This window comes from Hippopotamus amphibius, chromosome 8, assembly GCF_030028045.1.
Source record: "Hippopotamus amphibius kiboko isolate mHipAmp2 chromosome 8, mHipAmp2.hap2, whole genome shotgun sequence".
NCBI lineage: Eukaryota > Metazoa > Chordata > Mammalia > Artiodactyla > Hippopotamidae > Hippopotamus > Hippopotamus amphibius.
The window spans coordinates 130,885,022-130,905,742 of record NC_080193.1 but is presented as its reverse complement, the minus strand read 5'-3'; the positions used below and the strand labels follow the sequence as shown (position 1 = coordinate 130,905,742).

At 41.0% G+C, this 20,721-nt stretch overlaps 1 protein-coding gene across 1 annotated transcript in view; it reads left to right on the top strand.

The window, feature by feature from the left end:
* The window catches only part of MYO3B (myosin IIIB), a 471,877-nt gene that overhangs the window by 49,324 nt on the left and 401,832 nt on the right, over window positions 1-20,721 (top strand). Inside the window, exon 3 of the mRNA XM_057747118.1 lies at window positions 170-176. Coding sequence (XP_057603101.1) covers window positions 170-176 — 7 coding nt within the window. The remainder of the gene's footprint in view (window positions 1-169; window positions 177-20,721) is intronic.

The following is a 20,721-nucleotide window of genomic DNA, read 5'->3' as shown; positions in this document are numbered from 1 at the left end:
ACCAACCAACCACCAAACCAACCACCAAAGAACTACCGATAAATGTAACATGAGTCAATATAAAAAAAATATGATGAATGAAAGAAGCCTAACACAAAAAAGTAAATACTGTATGGTTCCACTTACATGAAATTTCGGAACTGGCAAAACTAACCTACAATGATAAAAGGTGATCGGTTGTTGCTTAAGAAAGGAGTATGTATTGGCTGGGAATGGGCACAAAGGAACCTTCTGGGGTGGTGGAAATGTTTTGTCTCTTGATGAGTACTTGACAAAATTAGACTGAATAGTGAACATAAGATCTGAGCATTTCACTCTAAGGAAATTATACTTCAACTGAAAAATAACAACATTAAAGGAGAAATGTTACAAAAACAATACTTTTCTGTACCTTTCCCCCTTAGCTTGAGAGAGCCTGGAGGCTCAGCAACAGAGCCTTGCTCATTTTTTGTAAGAACTTTTATTGAGATATAATTGACATACAATAGAGACTTGCTCATTTTTCGTTCTTTTCATTTTAGTATCTACCACAGTATGAAGGTAAAATAAATGTTTATTCAATGAATAAATAGTAATAATATCCTATACTCATGTAGTGGTTTCACATTCAAAATCTTCGTTAATCCCTGTAGTAATCTTGTGAGTTTATAAATAAGGTCCAGAGAAGTAATGTGAACCAGCTGAGGTCACACAGCAGCGAGTGGTGTAGGCAGGACTTGGACATTGTCTTAAATGTTTTTGCCCTTTGAAAGTAAATCTATAAAACCAAAAAAAAAAAAAAAAAAAAAGCTCATGGTATGAGCTTTTTAGATGGGAAATCACAATCCATCTGATTGTGATTTTCCAGATCTGATACTTTATACATGACCTCTCAATTGATGACATTCCAATAGTTATCGCATTTTTTCCCTTTGGTCAGTTTTGTCAACCCAACATATATTATGCCTATATAACTTCTAAATTTTAAAAGTATAATAAACATTATTTGGAAACTTGGCATTTTTAACTTAAACCCTCTAATATGAACTCCTCCATAATGTATCATTTTCTACAGATTTAAAACACGATTTGGTGACTCCTGGCTATATGTATCTTTCCTAGGAGGTAACTGAGAATCAGAGATAAAGAGAAATCCTTTCCATTGTCTTAAATCAAGTTGACATTTAAGCTACTGAATAGAGCAGGTTTTCAAGCAGCCCTGCTGGTATTTAACAGTGTTGACTAACAAAGAAAGCCCACAATTGACTCTTCATCTTTAACTTTCTGGGCCAGAGAAATCCTCTCTACACTGAATATAATAGTAATTAACCTCATGTCAATATAATACAAATCAGCATGTAGGTGGCTTTAATACTTCTGTGCCCTTTCAGTGTGTAGATGAGAGGAATCGACTCACATTTATTCAACACCCACCGTGGTTTGGGAGCTAGACGCTTTATGTTTTTCTCCTTAATCCTTATAACAACAAAAAGAAGTAGGTACTGTGGTCCCGTTTTACAAGTGAAAAAAAAAACTGAGGATCAGAGGGTTTGAATATATTGGCCAAGGCTGTGTAGGTAGTAAGTGGCCAAAGCCAGGATTCAAACACTGGTCTCCTTCATTCCCCAAATGTTCCATTCATTACTTCTCTGCTGCCTCCCCAGGGCACTGCTCAATGCTAAGTGCCAGCCACTGGTTCAGAACAGGTAGTAGCCAGAATAATGTCCCCTTCAAGATGTGCACGTCCTAATCCCCAGAACCTGTGAATGTGTTACCTTACATGGCAAAAGAGACTTTGAAGACTGATTAAATTAGGGATCTTGAGACAGGAATATTACCTGGATTATCTGTGGGCCTGATGTAAATTCAAAAATCCTTATAAGAGAAAGGGGCAGGACAGTCAGGGGTCAGAGTTAGAGAGAGATTTGAAGATGCTATGCTGCTGGCTTTGAAGATGGAGAAGAGACCGCAAGCCAAGGGATGCAGGTGGCCTCTAGAAGCTGGGAAAGATAAACAGATTCTGTTACTGTAGAAACTTCAGAAGGAGTGTAGCCCTGCCATCACGTCGAATTTAGCCCAATAATACCTATTTCAGACTTCTGACCTCTCGAACTCTAAGGTAATAATTTATATTAAGCTACTAGGTTTGTGTTAATTTACAGCAGCGATAGGAAACTAATACAAAAAGGTAGAATAGTTAAGCAATACGTAAATTATCTTCTTTTGAAATTTTAAAGGAGCAAATTTAATTCTGTCTTTTAAAAGCTCACATCTTTGATTAGGAATTTTTATTTGGCTGACACCAAATTAAAATATGCTTGTATTATAAGAGTCTTAGTACTACAGGAGAAATACAACACTGTCAAGAGTTTTCTATAGAGATGGCAATAACAAAGTTGCATAAAAATTCATGGAGTGCTGAAATAATGTGGTAATATATTACTTTCTCTACTATTGTGAACATTATCTGACTTGCCATCTTAAGTCACAATATTTATTACATTTATTCATCATTCATTTAACCATCATTCAAATGACCAGGTGCCTGCTATGTAGGTGTATGCGTAGGGATGCAGTAAGTAGGTAGACAAATAGACATGAAGAAATTCTGTAGTGCCCTGAGTTCTGACAGACAGATTTTAATTTTCAGTATTAGTTCACTTCCCATCTTTGAATTAGGTGGATGTATAAATGTTTAAAAGCTTATCAGATATCTGATTACAAGAGAATATAAATAATTCAATATAGAAAATGACCCCTTTAGAGTTGATAGAAGTGTCAAGTAATATAAATTTAAAATAATGAAGAACTTCAGTTTTATACTAAGTTGCTTTGATGATTAATCTTTTTTTCCAAAAGAAGAATTAGAACTCCTGTCAAGGAATGAACACTCTGACATCTATTAGATCTTATAAAAGTTTGATTTATTTCTTTTCTATCAGCGTTCATTTTGAAAGTAAGGAGAATATCTTGATGTTATGAAAAATCATTCTTCCACTGGGGAATTCAAAGCCCCAGTCGAACTGCAAATCTGCTCACTTATCATGCGATTAGTTTAGCTGGGAACTGAGGGTTGGTCCTGCTGGAGGGGCTTTTTAGGGGCTAGATTAGTGGAGAATTTAATTTATATCTGACTTGGCCTAAGAGTGTTATTCTAAGAGTCCAGTAATCTAGACAACTCTCTGAGCCTCTTTTTTCCTATTAAATGAGAAGGATGTGTTTTCTGAATTCTCTTCAATTGCTAAAATAGTATTTGATCCCAAATGAGTGAACTGCTGTTCTGCTGGGATTTTTCCCCCTTCAGAATAGTTTTAATAAAATTATGAATTATCAATTAACACACTACTCACTCAACCTAGTTGATGTACATTGATGGAGTGCCTGCCATATTAAGGACTTTGCTATGTGTGGCTGAGGAATATGAACAAATGTAAGAAACAGAGAACCTACCTAGTGCTTTTGTGTGAATTGCAAAATGCTATACAACTTGGTAAGTGATGGTGTCTTTGTGATCATTAGAAAAAGTTTCCTTTTCCTCTGTGTGGATGAAGCCCCAAGCCACAGTACATGTGTCAATGTGTAAAGCCTGAGCTAGATTTCCGCTCCCACTTCTCTCCTTGGCTGGCTGACTTTGGGCGGTGTACAACTTCCCCAGTTGTGCTCAGCAGTCATGTTAAGAACAGTTCCCACTTTGAAATCTGGTTGGGCAAATAGCACATCTACTCTGTATTCAGTTCTTACAAGTTACTTCTAATGGGTGCATTGTTGATTCAGTTCAGATCAAATTAGGGGAACTAGGATATTTTCATTCTAAACAACTCTTGTGAGGAAACCACCATATGGCTGTTTGCAAACTGTTTGTTTTGTCAAGTTTGTTTTTAAATATTCAAAGTGCTTATGAATTTCACAAGTCTTACATACAAAAGGGAGGTTGCTAAATCATATCTATTCATTTAGCAAACATGTTTTGAGAACTGTTGCCAGGCACTGGAAGATCAGTGGTTGATGGTAAACGAGACAGCCACAATTCCTGCCCTTGTGGAGAAATACTCTGGGGGAAAGAAAAGCAGTAAAGTCTCCAGAGAAAGAGTCTTATTCTTTGCTAATATCAGGCACTTACTGAGCAGGAGGTATTGAGGCAGTAATGTAGATAGTTGCCAAGGAAACCTTTCCTGGTTGAAAAAGCATAACAGGTGCGGGGCTGTGGGTGTGCAGACATGCATATCATCGTGGTTAGCCTTTCCACGGTGACTTTGAAAGGAAAGGAAGCTGAAGGTTTCCCAGTGAAGAGACGGGATAGGCAGTTAGAGAGTGCCAGAGGTACTTAGAAGAATGAACAAAGCTAATTAATGGGTCTTCCTGAGAAGGCATAAGCAGGTAGTTAAGACTTCAGAGGCCAAAGCATCTCTGAAGTCACGGCAGAGGTAGATGTGAGAGCTCCCTGGGAGCTGTGTGTATGCATGAAATCCAGTGTTCTGACACCTAAGTAAGAAAGGGAAAAGTCTATGGTTGCCTTTTACTTAGAAGAACCAGTGATTGAAAACAACTCATTCAGTGTGAGAAATATTCTTAATATATTTAAATGTTTCTATTTATTTTGATCACTCTCTAGTCTGTGCCATATCTTTCCACCCAAGACTATGACTAAACCTTAGAAATATTCAGCTCCTTTGAACCAGCAATTCTACATGCAGGACTTTAGCCTAAAGTCACTATGTATATACAAGGATTCGTTCAAGAATGTGAAGATGTTGTTGTAATAGTTCTTAAATATGGAAAAATTGGAAACAACAAAATGTTCACAGGAGATTGGTTATATACACTTTGGTGGAGCCACATAGTGGAAAGAGAAATGGTCAGTAACATATGTAGACTGGCGGTTCGCATATGAGAGGCACGTGATGTTCTCCCTCTCTGAACAGCATTTATGCACCAGCAAGTCTTAATTTGAGGGTGGGATTGGCTGGGATGTAGCTTGGGGAAGAAATTATGATTTGAAAAGAACCTTCTCAGGTGATTCTGATACTCTGATAGTGGGCATATTCCCTTTTAAGAATGACAATTATATCTAAGTGATGTAGAACCCTACTAGTATAATATTGAAAAAAAAATCAAACGTCAAACAGTAGATAGTCAACATTGATAAGCACACACACGTATTTTAAAAAACGCCTTAAGGAAGGATACTAAAACATTGATAGTGATTAGTGTTGGGGGCAAGGTTATGGCTGATTTTATTTTCACTTACGTCCTTACCTGTATTTTCCAATATCTTGCCTACAAACGTGTACTACTTTATAACCAGAGAAAGGAAAATAACACATTCTTAAATTTGAAAAGGATACAAAAGATAAAGTAGGAGTCAATCTTTTCAAAAGAGTAATTTGGACATATAAAAAGCAATAAAACAGTGAGCCTCTGAATTATATTCACGCCATCTCCCAGCTGCCCATCGTTTAGGAAAGCCCAGCTGTTTGGCTCACAGTAGGACGTACTTGACATCACAGCCCCCCTTATGGCAGCTACTCAAATTTCAGGACCACTGCCTAAGAAAGTCATCTAGAATGTGATGACAAACGCCTTAGTTCTCTTTCAAATCAACTTTATATCTGACTGAATTTCTGGAGTCAAATAGTTGTCCAAACATAGCCAGGGCCTTCCGGAACATTCTATGTTGACACATGTACAAATTCTATAAGCCAGCATATGTGTTACCGCATCTCTGTGGAGAGTTGATTTATTTTTCTTTTTTTCTCTTAGCACTTTGAGGACAACTTTTCTAGGGAACTGGACTTTTCCATTTGGGAGTGGGATTAAAAGTTGAAGGGTACTCAATTGTAGAAGATCACCAGACCAGGAGGCTGAATGCTTGGGTTTGAGACAAGGCCCCACCATTTGATTCCTTTTTCCTTGTCAGCAAAGAGAAGACAGGAGTGCCAGCCCTTCTTGCCTTTCAGAACTTCTGTAAGAACTGAAAGTGATAACATTTGCAGAAGTGTCATGAAAGCTATAGAATGTTACACCTGCATGGAATGCTAATACTTTTTAATGATAAGCTAGCCTGGATTTTTAATAACCTGAGACTTAAGGAGCCGATTGATTGTATAACTGCTGGGGCCAGTCCCTAGGAAGAGCACAAACTCTTTGGCCTCCTGGAGTCATTTTCTCCTTAGGCAAAACCAGGGATGGCAGGAACACTGTGTGTGCCCACCTACCTCTCAGCCTTGACCTGCATGATCCTCTCCTTGCTTCTTAAACTCTGGCCATAGAACAAATCTTTCAGTTCCTGGAATGTGTTTCCCCTGGGCGCTCTCGTCTCTGGGTCTTTGTTCTGCCTGGAACGCCTCCTTCTTCTCCATCCCTTTAGATCCCCTCCTGACCTGATCTCCCAGAACAGTGTGGGCCCTGGCCAGTGGCAGCTACATCACCTGGGGACTTGTTAGAAATGCATATTCTGGGGCTCTTCTGCACAACTGTCTGAAACTCTGGATTCCGGCAATCTGTGTTTTACAAGCCCTCGAGGGGATTCTGATGCCCCCTAAAATTTGAGACTGCTGCCCTGCAGGGATGATTCTCAGCGTCTCAGAACATTAGACTCATCTGGGAAGTTAAAAACTGCTGATGCTCAAAGCCACTTTCCAGGCCAATTAAATCAGAGTCTCTAGGGGTGGGACCCTGGAATTAGTATCTTTAAATCTCCCCAAGTGATTCCAATGTGCAGCCAAGTTGGAGAAGAACCACCTGGGCTGGATTAGTTCTGTGTGTCCCGGACTCCCACAGCACCTTTTCTGTGACACTCCTGAGCACAAGCGTTCTGCTTTGTATCACCAGGACCCATCACACCACAGCACACTGGGTGCCGAAAGCCTGACTCTTACCGTGCTTTGACTAGAGGGCGTGTTAGAAGGATTAATTTAAGAATATGAATACCAAGTGATTTCAACACAGTGTTATCCTAAACAGGATTGGGGCAGTAGAATGGCAACATCATAGTAAATTCCACAGCATTCAGAATGAAGGAAGATGACCCTTTACATAGACAGAAGCGTAAAAGTGTAGGGACAGCGCCCTGGGAACATCACCCACATCAAAACCACAGTCCTCAGTCTACCTTTTTTCCTTCAGCCATTCTTTCTCTCCTGTCCTTTCAGACACAAGTGAGCTCTGTGTGTGCCTGGTATGTGTGCGTGTTTGTGTTGTAAAACACGTGAACTTCAGACCCCCAAATTTAAAAGAAATCTCAAATTGAACACATTGTTTGCTCTATGTTTCTTTTTTTTTTAAGAACTTTTATTGAGATACAGTTAACGTACAATAAACTGCATATATTTAGAGTGTACTATTTGGTATCCCAATCTCCCAATTCATTCCCTCCCCAACCATCCCCGTTTTCCCCACTTGGGGTCCATATTTGGTCTCTACATCTGTGTCTCTATTTCTGCCTTGCAAACCAGTTGATTTGTACCATTTTTCTATATTCCACATATATGTGTTAATATATGATATTTGTTTTTCTCTTTTTGACTCACTTCACTCTGTATGACAGTCTCCAGGTCCATCTATGTCTCTACAAATGTCCCAGTTTCATTTCTTTTTACAGCTGAGTAATATTCCATTGTATATATGTACCACATCTTCTTTATCTATTCATCTGTTGATGGACATTTAGGTTGCTTCCGTGTCCTGGCTATTGTAAATGGTGCTGCAATGAACATTGGAGTGCATATGTCTTTTTGAATTATAGTGTTCTCTGGGTATATGCCCAGCAGTGGGATTGCTGGGTCACATGGTAATTCTATTTTTAGTTTTGCAAGGAACCTCCATACTGTTCTCCATAGTGGCTGTATCAATTTACATTCCCACCAACAGTGCAAGACCGTTCCCTTTTCTCCACACCGCCTCTAGCATTTACTGTTTGTAGATTTTCTGATTATGCCCATTCTAACTGGTGTGAGGTGATACCTCATTGTAGTTTTGATTTGCATTTCTCTAATAATTAGTGATGTTGAGCAGCTTTTCATGTGCCTCTTGGCCATCCATATGCCTTCCTTGGAGAAATGCCTATTTAAGTCTTCTGCCCACTTTTTGATTGAGTTGTTTGTTTTTTTGGTATTGAGCTGGATGAACTGTTTATATATTTTGGAGATTAATCCTTTGTGTGTTGATTCGTTTGCAAATATTTTCTCCCATTCTGAGGGTTGTCTTTTCATCTTGCTTATAGTTTCCTTTGCTGTGCAGAAGCTTTGAAGTATCATTAGGTCCCAATTATTTATTTTTGTTTTTATTGCCATTACCCTAGGGGGTGGATCAAAAAAGATCTTGCTGTGATTTATGTCAAAAAGTGTTCTTCCTATGTTTTCCTCTAGGATTTTTATAGTGTCTGGCCTTACATTTAGGTCTTTAATCCATTTTGAGTTTATTTTTGTATATGGTGTTAAGGAGTGTTCTAATTTCATTCTTTTACATGTAGCTGACCAATTTTCCCAGCACCACTTCTTGAAGAGGCCACCTTTTCTCCATTGTATATCCTTGCCTCCTTTGTCATAGATTAGTTGACCATAGTTTATCTCTGGGCTTTCTATCCTGTTCCATTGATCTATACTTCTGTTTTTGTGCCAGTACCATACTGTCTTGATCACTGTAGCCTTGTAGTATAGCCTGAAGTCAGGAAGCCTGATTCTACCAACTCCGTCTTTCCTTCTCAAGATTGCTTTGGCTATTGGGGGTCTTTTGCATTTCCATACAAATAGTAAAATTTCTTGTTCTAGTTCTGTGAAAAATGCCATTGGTCATTTGATCGGGATTGCATTGAATCTATAAATTGCTTTGGGTAGGATAGTCATTTTCACAATGTTGATTCTTCCAATCCAAGAATATGGTATGTCCCTCCATCTGTTTGTGTCATCTTCGATTTCTTTCATTAGTGTCTTATAGTTTTCTGAGTACAGGTCTTTTACCTCCTTGGTTAGGTTTATTCCTAGGTATTTTATTCTTTTTGTTGCAATGGTGAATGGGATTGTTTCCTTAATTTCTCTTTCTGATCTTTCATTGTTGGTGTATAGAAATGCAAGAGATTTCTGTATGTTAATTTTGTATCCTGCAACTTTACCAAATTCATTGATTAGCTCCAGTAGTTTTCTGGTGGCATCTTTAGGATTTTCTATGTATAGTATCCATGTCATCTGTGAACAGTGACAGTTTTACTTCTTTTCCAATTTGGATTCCTTTTATTTCTTTTTCTTCTCTGATTGCTGTGGCAAGGACTTCCAAAACTATGTTGAATAGTAGTGGTGATGAGGCAGGTTAATAATAAAAGCAGGGAAGGAAGAGGCAAACAGAAGAGAATGCAAGCCTCAGGGAATAAGTAACTTATGGCCTCTTTTACAGAGATCCTGCCATAAACAGCCCAGACATCTGAGTCAAGGAGATAAGGGAAAACCTAACTTCTGCACTCTGGCCTCTGTACCTTGCCCCTGCCTGATAAACATAGCTATAGGCTCCCAAAAAGCACGGGAACTGGTTCATAAAAGGGGAAGCTTTTCTTTGTTTCGGGGCTCAGTCTTTGGATGTGAGTCCACTGGGCCTGTACCGGTACAATAAACATTGCTTCCTGTATTACAAGCCTCGGTGTCCTGCCTACCTCTACCGATTCCTTCAACAGTGAGAGTGGACATCCTTGTCTTGTTCCTGATCTTAGAGGGAATGCTTGCAGCTTTTCACCATTGAGAATGATGTGTACTGTGGGTTTGTCATATATGGCCTTTATTATGTTGAGGTAGTTTCCCTCTATGCCCACCTTCTGGAGAGTTTTTAATCATAAATGGGTGTTGAATTTTGTCAAAAGCTTTTTCTGCATCTATTGAGATGATCATGTAGTTTTTATCCTTCAATTTGTTAATATGGTGTATCACAAGATTGATTTGCATATATTGAAGAATCCTTGCATTCCAGGGATAAACCCCACTTGATCATGGTGTATGATCCTTTTAATGTGTTGTTGGATTCTGTTGGCTAGCATTTTGTTGAGGATTTTTGCATCTGTATTCATCAGTGATATTGGTCTGTAATTTTCTATTTTTGTAGTATCTTTGTCTGGTTTTGGTATCAGCGTGATGGTGGCCTCGTAGAATGAGTTTGGGAGTGTTCCTTCCTCTGCAATGTTTTGAAAGAGTTTGAGAAGGATGGGTGTTAGCTCATCTCTAAATGTTTGATAAAATTCACCTGTGAATCCATCTGGTCCTGGACTTTTGTTTGTTGGGAGATTTTTAATCACAGTTTCAATTTCATTACTTGTGATTGGTCTGTTCATATTTTCTATTTCTTCCTGATTCAGTCTTGTAAGGTTATACCTTTCTAAGAATCTGTACATTTCATCCAGTTTGTTCATTTTATTGGCATATATTTGCTTGTAGTAGTCTCTTATGGTGCTTTTTATTTCTGTGGTGTCTGTTGTAACTTCTCCTGTTTCCTTTCTAATTTTGTTGATTTGAGTCCTCTTCCTCTTTTTCTTGATGACTCTTGCTAGAGGTTTACCCATTTTATTTATCTTCCCAAAGAACCAGCTTTTAGTTTTATTGATTTTTGCTATTGTTTTCTTTGTTTCTATTTCATTTATTTCTGCTCTGATCTTTATGATTTCTCTCCGTCTACTAACTTTGGGTTTTGTTTGCTCTTCTTTCTCTAATTTCTTTAGGTGTAAGGTTAGATTGTTTATTTGGGATTTTTCTTGTTTCTTGAGGTAGTATTGTATTGTTATAAACTTCCCTCTTAGAACTGCCTTTCACCTTTATTGGAGTAAAATTGCTTTACAGTATTGTGTTAGTTTCTGCTGTACAACAAAGTGAATCAGCTGTATGTATACATATACCCCCATATCCCCTCCTTCTTGAGCCTCCCTCCCACTTTCCCTATTCCACCCCTTCAGGTCTTCACAAAGCATTGAGCTGATCTCCCTGTGCTCTGCAGAAGCTTCCCACTAGCCATCTATTTTACGTTTGGTAGTGTGTATCTATCATTGCTACTCTCTCACTACGTCCCAGCTTCCCCTTCCCCCTCTGTGTCCTCAAGTCCATTCTCTATGTCTTCATCTCTATTCCTGCCCTGACAAGGTTCATCAGTACCATTTTTCTGGATTCCATATATATGTGTTAATATACAGTATTTGTTTTTTTCTTTCTGATTTACTTCACTGATGACAGACTCTAGGTCCATCCACCTCACTACAAATAACTTGATTTCTTTCCTTTTTATGGCTGAGTAATATTCCATTGTATATATGTGCCACATCTTCTTTATCCATTCATTTCTTGATGGGCATTTAGGTTGCTTCCATGTCCTGGCTATTGTAAATAATGCTGTAAAGAATTTTGTGGTACATGTATGTATCTTTTTGAATTATGGTTTTCTCCGGGTATATGCCCGGTAGTGTGGTCACTGGGCCATATGGTAGTTCCATTTTTAGGTTTTTAAGGAACCTCCATACTGTCCTCCATAGTGGCTATATTAGTTTACATTCTCGCCAACAGTGCAGGAGGGTTCCCTTTTCTTCACACCCTCTCCATTTATTGTTTCTAAATTTTTTGATGATGGCCATTCTGACCAGTGTGAGATGGTATCTCATTGTGGTTTTGATTTGCATTTCTCTAATGGTTAATGATGTTGAGCATCTTTTCATGTGTTTGTTGGCCACCTGTATGTCTTCCTTGGAGAAATGTCTATTTAGGTCTTCTGCCCATTTTTGGATTGGGTTGTGTTTTTTTAATATTGAGCTGCATAAGCTGCTTGTGTATTTTGGAGATCAATCCTTTGTCAGTTGCTTCATTTACAAATGTTTTCTCCCATTCTCCCATTTTCTGCCTTTTTTTCTTGTTTGTGGTTCCCTTTGCTGTGCAAAAGCTTTTAGTGTCATTAGGTCCCATTTGTTTATTTTTGTTTTTATTTCCACTATTCTGGGAACTGGGTCAAAAAGGATCTTCCTATGGTTTATGTCATAGAGTGTTCTGCCCATGTGCCCTGTGTTTCAATGGCTGCTCCATTCAGGACAGACTTTATATCCAGAGATCCTATCTCCTTTTACAGTTAAGATTTATTTTTTTTAAGTACCAGCTGATGACTTTGGTAAAGTTCTCATTTGACTTAGAATGTCATTTGGAATTGAGGGATAAAACCCATGAAATGAAAATGTGGATATTAAAGTAGAGCAGAAAATGGATTATCTTAGTCCTGCCAAAAATGCATCTCTTTAGAGTAAAATGTAATATGATATTATTTGGAAAAATTATCCAGGGGAAGAAACCCCAAAGTTAGCTTTTTTTATCCTTCCTTGGCAGTTCTTCAACCACCAAATGCAGTACCTGGCACTGCATAAATGGATGAGGGAGACTAAGATGTTAACTTGTGATAATTCATTTCAAAATGGTATAAAATGCTTTGCTAGTTTTGAAATGTTTCTGTTGTATAAAAAAATGAAAAACGAAAGTCTTTCTTTTTGATGTCCTTATCTTCTGAGGGTGTTTTTACTTGAGATGTGTGTGTGCAGTTGTGCAAACTTGTGGGAACATAGGCTTATGAATGAATATGTTTAAATTTTTTTGCTGTTTCTATTTTGAAAAATAAATCTTATGCCTAAATTTCTTACATATCTTAATTGCCTTTATTGTGTAAAGAAATCACCTTCATTCTTCATTGAATGTGATTTCTTCACTTATTCATTCATCCAGTTGGTCACATCTTTCAACATTATAGCCATGTACCAGGTGCTATGTTAAGCCTGGGATATATGATGGCTCTGATGGGCACAGTCCCTGTCACAGCATTGTAGACCATGTAGTGATGTCAGCACCTGCAAAAGTCACCTATGACATTCTTTTGTTTCTGAGTTCTTGAGTCACTGCTGACATATGTGTGTATCTGATTCTTGATACCATATTATCACATCATTGTCATTATCTTCATACCATTATATTATTTTTGATACCATTTTTGTCTGTCACTCAGATGAATTTTCTAAGCAAGCTACCTCCCAATCTTATCAGTACATTCGAGAACAAGTGGCCATCAAAATCCCAGAATCAAATCAGCTGATGATTCTAATAACACAAATTCCCCCAGACATCTCCTTGGAGAGAACAAATAACACACTACATAATTTGTGGATTTAAAATGTTTATGGTGCCTTAGTAGTTAGCTCCATTAAAGCTAGCAGCTCAAGCAAATTTAAAATTAATAGATTCTATCTAGTTTGCCTATTGTTATTCTGCAGCCTGTTAACAGAAGAGAAATTATGCAAACGGCTGTTAGGTTGTCGCTCCTGCGCTCACACTGGGAATGAGCTGTAACTTGTTTCTCAGATGAAAACACTTATCTGGAGGCGATCAGGCTCCAGCCATTTGCAGGAGCATGTCCCTTCCTTCAGACCTTCCGCTTTGAGCTAAAAAGTATTGTCAGGGCTGAAGTGGGGATGCGGAGGTGGGGAAGGAAGGCAGGTTAAGTTAGTTGTGTGCTATCATCTGGAAGGGCCCGGGGAAATCCCTGGTAAAGATGTTTTAGCTGGTCCTCCTTTGCTGGTGGCTGGGCAGGCTATCAATGACCTTTGAAACTGTTCTGCTCTTTCCTGTGAAAACTGCCAGGAATCTTTCTCAAAGAAAATTTCCAGTTTCACCCCACTGCCTTAAGAACCTGCTGTGTCTCCTTAACACCTCTGGATTCAAATTTTAACCCTCCAGGCTGCCTGAAAACTGCCATCAACTGATTTCTGTATACTGACTCATCTCTCGCTCATGTCTAAGACTCTTCTACTAGAATCTGCTCCTTTTTGTATCCTGTTCATTCATTCATCCATCCATTTATTCATTCAGCAAATAGATGGGATGCTCAATCAGTTCAGCCCTGCTATGTTATGGTTCTACAAGCTATAACACAAGCATTCTCTAAAGTACACTCTTACATCTGCATGCTCTGAGTGCTGTTTCTTGGTTCTGTATTCCCTTTCTGCCTCATCTACATGAATCCTGTTCACTTTTTCCTTCAAAACTGTACCTAAGTTTATCTGCTCCAGGAAGCACTCCCCCTGGGGTCTTTGTCTTGGGTTGAAGAAACTCTTCCTCACAACGTACGGAGCCAGCTAATCCAAGGTTATTGGCTCTTGCTTTCTGTCACTTTGCAGTCTTCACAAGGGCCTGCATGCCACCTGGGCTGGCCAGAAAAGAAGCTCTCTGCAGGCAGCTAGGCAGGCCCTGCCTTCCTACACCCAGCTCCCCCTCTCTCCTCTTAGCCCAGAGCATGCTGCTGAATGCTGTCAAACAGTCACTTTTCTTTCTTCAGGAATTCAGATCAGAGACTCATGGCATTTCCCCTAGGTGCAACTGCAGCTCAGAAAAGTAAACTTACCTGGAGGCCTTAACTGAGCCCTTGACTCAGAAGCAGATGACTCGTTTGTGCAATGTCTGGAATGAAGGGGCATTGCAGCCTGAAGTTGGGGGAATACAACATTGGAAATATTACATGACGTGTAGTTGGAGCCTGGGAGGATGGTTTTGATTCTGCTGCTTATGCTGGTAGAAGACACTAAATAGATCAGGTTCACTACCAATTAGCATCACGCTAATCTTGGCTAATAGTGAAGCACCCCCAAGGATTTGGTAGATTTATCAGCCGCTCCCACAATAGCCCTGTGAAGCTACACCACTTGGAACCTGGGTCAGAAGAAAGTCCTGCGGTGACGATGTGTTGTACCTTCTGGTCCATGTACTTCTCAAAGACGCCATTTCCTGGGCCTGAAGTGTTCGGCTGTTTTTTGGAAGAATGACAATGCAATCTCAGATAAGCCGGATTCAGAAAATAGGTCATCAATGTGAGTTGCAGCTATTTTCCTTCCAGCTTTCTTCTGTGCTTGCTTTTAATTGCTTTTCCGCAAAGGGCAGGCACAGCGGCCCTGGCTGGTGGGCAGGTGAGGGAGGTGACAGTTACTCTGGCCTCAGACCTTTGTCAGGCACCACCTAGATTCCTGGGTTCTCAAGACTAGCGTCTGCCTTTTGTCTGAACTGTTAAATTCCCTTTAAAGGAGTGCAGAAATACCCTCCTTGAGTATTGATTTTTCTCACCCCCCACCCCCCATAGTTCATAGCCACTTGATTTGCCACCTGCAGTTTATAATAGAACAGACCTGTGGGATTATAAACCACTTTATTTCTGAACAGAATTTCTCAGCTTGAGGCCAAATTGAAGAGCATTAGTCATCAGTAATTTGTGGTTGCTTTTAATGTATTTCACTCAGGTTTAAGGCAGCTAAAGCTAAGATAAATTTCCCCATACTTTGGTGAGGGAGTGGAAAAATCTGATCAGCTAGTTAATCATTTGTCACAGCTGTGGGTGCATATTGTCCCTTAGTGCCTGCAACATCGTGACTGCTTTGTGATTTGGGAATGACGATTTGAACGATATTAGATAAATTCAATTATGCCATGATTTTTTTTCTTTCCTCCCAGCATTTGTATAGGTTTAAGGTTTAAATTCATAGAACGCTAGGGAAGGGAATTTAGAGAAAAACATAGAGATCGCTGGATTCGCCCAGGGAGCTCGGTCAAAACCCATTCCTAGTCTCTCCCCTGGAGATTAGGTGTCAGCAGCTCTGGGTTTGAGCAAGCTCAGTGAGTGGTGTCTGGAGCAAACTTTGGAAAACAGTGATTAGTTCAACCATCTCATTTTTCAGTTGAGGAAACTGAGGCACAAAGAAGTGAAGAGTTTTAAGAGATTTGGCAGGATCACAAAAATACAAGCTTGCCGTTCCAGACCAGGTCTCCTGGTTTCCGGCTGAGTGCATTTTCCCCCACCCAAGAGGATAAAGGCCTCGTTTTTCCTGCTCTAGAATTCACCTGGCCCTGGTGCTCAGCAGCCCCTCTGGTAGCATCAGCCCCACCTGGCGCGGGAGAGGGGAGAACTTCCGGTTAGGACCGAGGCTTCTTCCTGCCTCCTTGCCTCCCTCATCGCAGGGGATCCTGTTGGGCCGTTCCCTGTACCGTAGCCCACAGGGTGACCTTCTGCCCAACCCGAGGTCTCAGGTAAGACTCAATGGTTGAAAACCAAACGAACCAATTTTTCACTTTCTTTTCTGTTGTTCGGGGCTCTGTACGAGGTCTCCAGGCTTCTCAAGGGTCCCCACAAAAGGCAGCAGCAATCTTCCTCCTCACACCCATTCCAACCCCGTTCTCTGTCCCTCTGAGCGTGAATCCTCCCTGTGCCCATCCCGCACACTCCCTCTCACCCTTGGGATCTGCAATAAACCGGATGGTTCCAGAAGCTTCCTCTGAGGACGAGATATGCGAGCACAGCCCTGAGTAATGGGAAGGAGGTGCCGCGTTGCCCCATGGGAGTGGAGTAAGAGATGCTTCCCAGCGGCTACCGCCTGTGGTGGGGTGAGCTCCGCGGAGACAGCGGGACAGAAGTGGTAGTGTCCCAGGGCCAGCGACGAGAGTTTGAGGTCAAAGAGGGAAAAGGCCCTAGGTGATGAAGGGCCTTGTGGGCCGTGGCAGGAGGTGGGATCCTGTTCTAAATGCAGTAGCATTTTGTGTAACTTTAAAACAGATCTTGCTTGTAGCTGTGTAGGGAACAGACTGTTGGGGAAGTGGGGAGTGGGCAAGAATAGAAGACAGGAAGGGAGGCCGTGACTGTGGTCCAGGTGGGGGACCTGCGTGGCTTGGACCCCTGGAGGAGGTGGCGGGGCTGCATGTAGTGCCCTGATGGAGGTGCCTGGCAGAGGTGGTGAGGGGTCCTTTTTCTAATTTGCCCAAAGGGCTCCTTGGGGGCTTGTGGTGGCCCTGGTGGCAGTGGTGACAGTTATCTGGATACAGGAATGTATTTTTAGAATAGACCTCACCAGACTTATTGTTCGTTCCTAAAAAGTACTTATTAATTATATTTGTGAAGTAATTTAGAACTTGTGAGAATAAGAAATCTTGTAAATTTGAAAGATTTCCTTCCCATCCACATATAGGTCTTATTGATGAAATCAGATCGTTTTCTATTTTGATCTCTGAAATAGCTTGGTGACTACCTTGGTCTGTTCAGGCTGCTATAACAGAACACCATAGACTAAGTGGCTTAAAAACAGAAGTTCATTTCTCTCAGTTTCTGGAGTCTGGGAAGTCCAAAATCAGGGTACCAACAGTGTTGGGTTCCGTTGAGAGCCCACTTCTTGGTTTCCAACGGACGCCTTCTTACTGTGTCTTCACATGGCAGGGAGAGAGCAATCAGCTTTCTTTGTCTCTTCTTATAAAGGGCGTTAAGCCTATTCATGAAACCTCCATGACCTAATCACCTCTCAAAGGCCCCCACCTCCAGAAACTATCACATTGCGGATTAGGGCTTCAGCATTTGAATTTTGAGAGGACACAAACATTTAGTGCATAGCAGTGACTTTTTGCCCGGGAACAAAAAAATCTCACCATAGAAAAATGGCATTATTTCTGTAAGTAAAAGCAAGGATTTTACAGAACATGTTCTGTTTATGAATGCTTTTTTTTCACTCATGGTTTTTATAAAGCAAGTATGGTCAGTTCCACAAATGAAATATATTTTTAGGCAGCTAATTGAGACTTTTTCATCTATAGGAGCTATTTTGCAACAATTAGAGGCCTAAGTAACAAATGGTTTTATCATGAGCCCATGAAACCTTGACTTTTGTCTGATTTTTCTGTAATTCTTTAAAGAAAATGTTTGGCCCACACGCTTCCTCTTTCCCTGACACTCTGTGAGCACAGAGTCCCTGCAGCTCAGAGCTGTTCTCCAGGCGGTGTGACCATGTGCTGGGCCCAGCTGCCCCCAAGATGCAGTTCTGGGGACACGGCTGACCACACCACCTGCATGCCATTTAGGAACACTTGCTTGTAGCTCCCAGATGGGGTGGTCCAAGTCCTGGCCATACTCTCACCTGAGCCTCCTCATAACACCTTTTTGAAGACAAAATTCCAGACCTTTCCTTAACCCTTCTCCTCCTCATCTGCTCAGGGGCATTCAGCCCCCGTATTAACCCCACTTCTTCTCGAAACTCTGCTCTCTGTTCTCTCCCTATCTGCCTGTTGGCCCCTCCTCTGGCTCCTCTTCCAGGCCCCGCACCCCGACTCGATGGACAGATTGTGTGAGATTCTGCCCTTGCCCCTCTGCCCCGCAGCCACCTCTGCCTTGGGAACCACAGCAGGGTCACCGGTAAACATGCCCTCTCTAAGACTGTTTTCCACTCAGTTCTCCCAGCACAGTCTCTCCCCTGAGCTCCAGTTCTGCCTTCTTGTTGCTTATCCTTCAACTCAGCAGGTCCCAAAAAGAACTCAGAGTCTCTCCCAGAACTGTGCCTTCTCCAGGGCTCCCCATTTTGGCTAGCTGTGTCTTAGCTCTCCAGGCTCAAAACTTTAGCTGCTTTTTAATTATGCTTTTTCTTTTCATTTCTACAGCCTATGTTTTACCCCAAATTTGTTGATTCTGCTCCTGTTACCCTTCTCCCAGATAGCCCTCTCTCTCTTCTTGAGACTTCTGCCTTAGTACAAGCCCTCATACTTCTAACCCAAATCCACAGTAGCCTTCTGGTTCATCTTCCTACTTAGAGTCACCTCCTTTCATCCATCTTTATATGCTCCTACCAGGTGAATCTTCCTAAACTGACCATTAGGTTACTATTTTGTTTGGAAGATTCCATAGCTTCCCACTGGTTAATAATAATTTATTGAGAGCTTGCAATGAACCAGGAATAGATCTAAGAAGTTTACAAGTATTTGCATGTTTATCTTAATGCATAGAACAAGCCCAGAGAGAAGATATTCTTATTATCCCATATCCTACAGAAGAAGGAACAGAGGCACAGAGAGGTTGTGACTTGCCTTTAGAATAAGGTTTACACACCTAGTGGGGTATTCAAGGCCTTCAGGATTTAGTTCCAGCTCTACCATTCAACATTCTGTCAGTATTTAGTATTTGTTGTATCTTCATTACTTAATAGAGCTCGTATCCTGAGGAAAGGAACAATAGTAAGTAAACATATATAAATAGTATCTATAATTGTTAGTGCTGTAGAGCACATGAGCAGGACTATATGAGAGAGAATAATAAGGAAGACTACTTTATATAGGACGGTTTTAACTCATGTCTACTGGTGTTTCTCAAAGTGGAGGTGGAGGTGGAGTTGAGTGGGAAATAACTGCTTTAGAATTATTTGAGGGTCCTTGCTAAAAATACAGATTTCTCCACTCATCAACTCATAACTGCTGGGAGAGGGCCCAGAATCTTCATTTTAAATACGTTGCTGGGTCTCCTCAAACTCTCCCAACCTTTGTTCCCATCCTGAGCCCTCCATTTTCCAGTCTCCCCCTCTGCTGCCTCTGCCTGGCATGCCTTCTGCCCATCTCTGTGTCTTCTAGCTCCAGCTTCCTCTTTGAGGCCAGTCAGATGCCACCCCTGGATCCTCTGGGCTGGATAGACGGTCTCACTCCTTATGGGACATTCCTCACTTTCTATTTTGCAGTGTAGTTACTTGTATTCAAGTATGGTGTATGCTTATTGCTATACAGTAACTCGTGTTCAAGTTGTATCCTTTGGCATCCTGCTCAGTATGCCCACTTAGGTCAGGGCTGAATTTGATTCTTTCAGTGACTTGCTCAGAGTACTTGTCCATATGCATTTTGTGGAATATCTGGCTAAGCTTAAGCCTAGCTCTGTTTGGGCTTTGTCCTACCACTTGACCGTATTCTAAATGTTCCGATCATAGCAGGCCTACCTTGTACTGAGACTGGACAACCAGTTCAGTACTCAGTTTCATCTCCAAAAGTGAGTGAAACACTGAGGAGTGATGAGTGAGAATGTAGAAATTTCCAGCCAGCTGCTGTGGATGCATTCTGACAGTCTGTTTTAGGAAGGGTCCCAGTACAGTATAGTTGAATAAGGGTTCCCTATGACCTATGTATTCAACAAGACATCTCAGAGTGGAAAGAGGCTTCCCAAGCACTTTGCTCTGGGAAAAAAAAAAAAAAGTCCATCATGATCACACCTGCTAGAATTGAGGAAGGCATTGTTGCTTCTTTGTTCTTGCCAATAACTTTGACAGTTCTTAAGGGACCTCCAAGTGACATCTCCTTCAGTCCACTCTCCACGCAGCCACCAGAGTAACTTGTTAGAGCATAAGTCAGATCATGTCCCTCCTGCTCAGATCCCACCAACAAATTTCTATCCATTTAAGTAAAAGCCAGGCCCTTACCTTACTAGATTGATGAAGACCTACATGATCTCTCCTCTTTCCCCACCCCATATCTCTCTGACCCCAACTCCTACTTCTCTCCCTCTCTTATTCCACTGAAGCTGCACTGGCTTCTTGCTATTCCTTGAATAAGCCAGGTAAACTCCTGAGACATCAGGGCCTTTGCACTTCCTATACCCTCTATCTGGAATGGCTCCCACCTTCACCCCCTGGCTAAGATTTTTAACTCTGTCATCTCTTTCCTCTCATTTCTCAAATGCATCCTGCTCAATGATACTTCTCTGGCCATGCATTTTAAAATTGCAGTTCCCCTACCTATCACACTTTCTACCCACCTTCCCTACTTAATTTTCTCCTAGCGGTTGACCACTACCCACCATCTGTTTATTATATTTATTTATTTTGTTGATTCTCCCTCCCCCTACTAGAATGTAAGCTCCACTAAGGCATGGTTTTAGCCTGTTTTGATCATTGCTGTATCCTCAGCACCTAGAACAGTGCCAGAC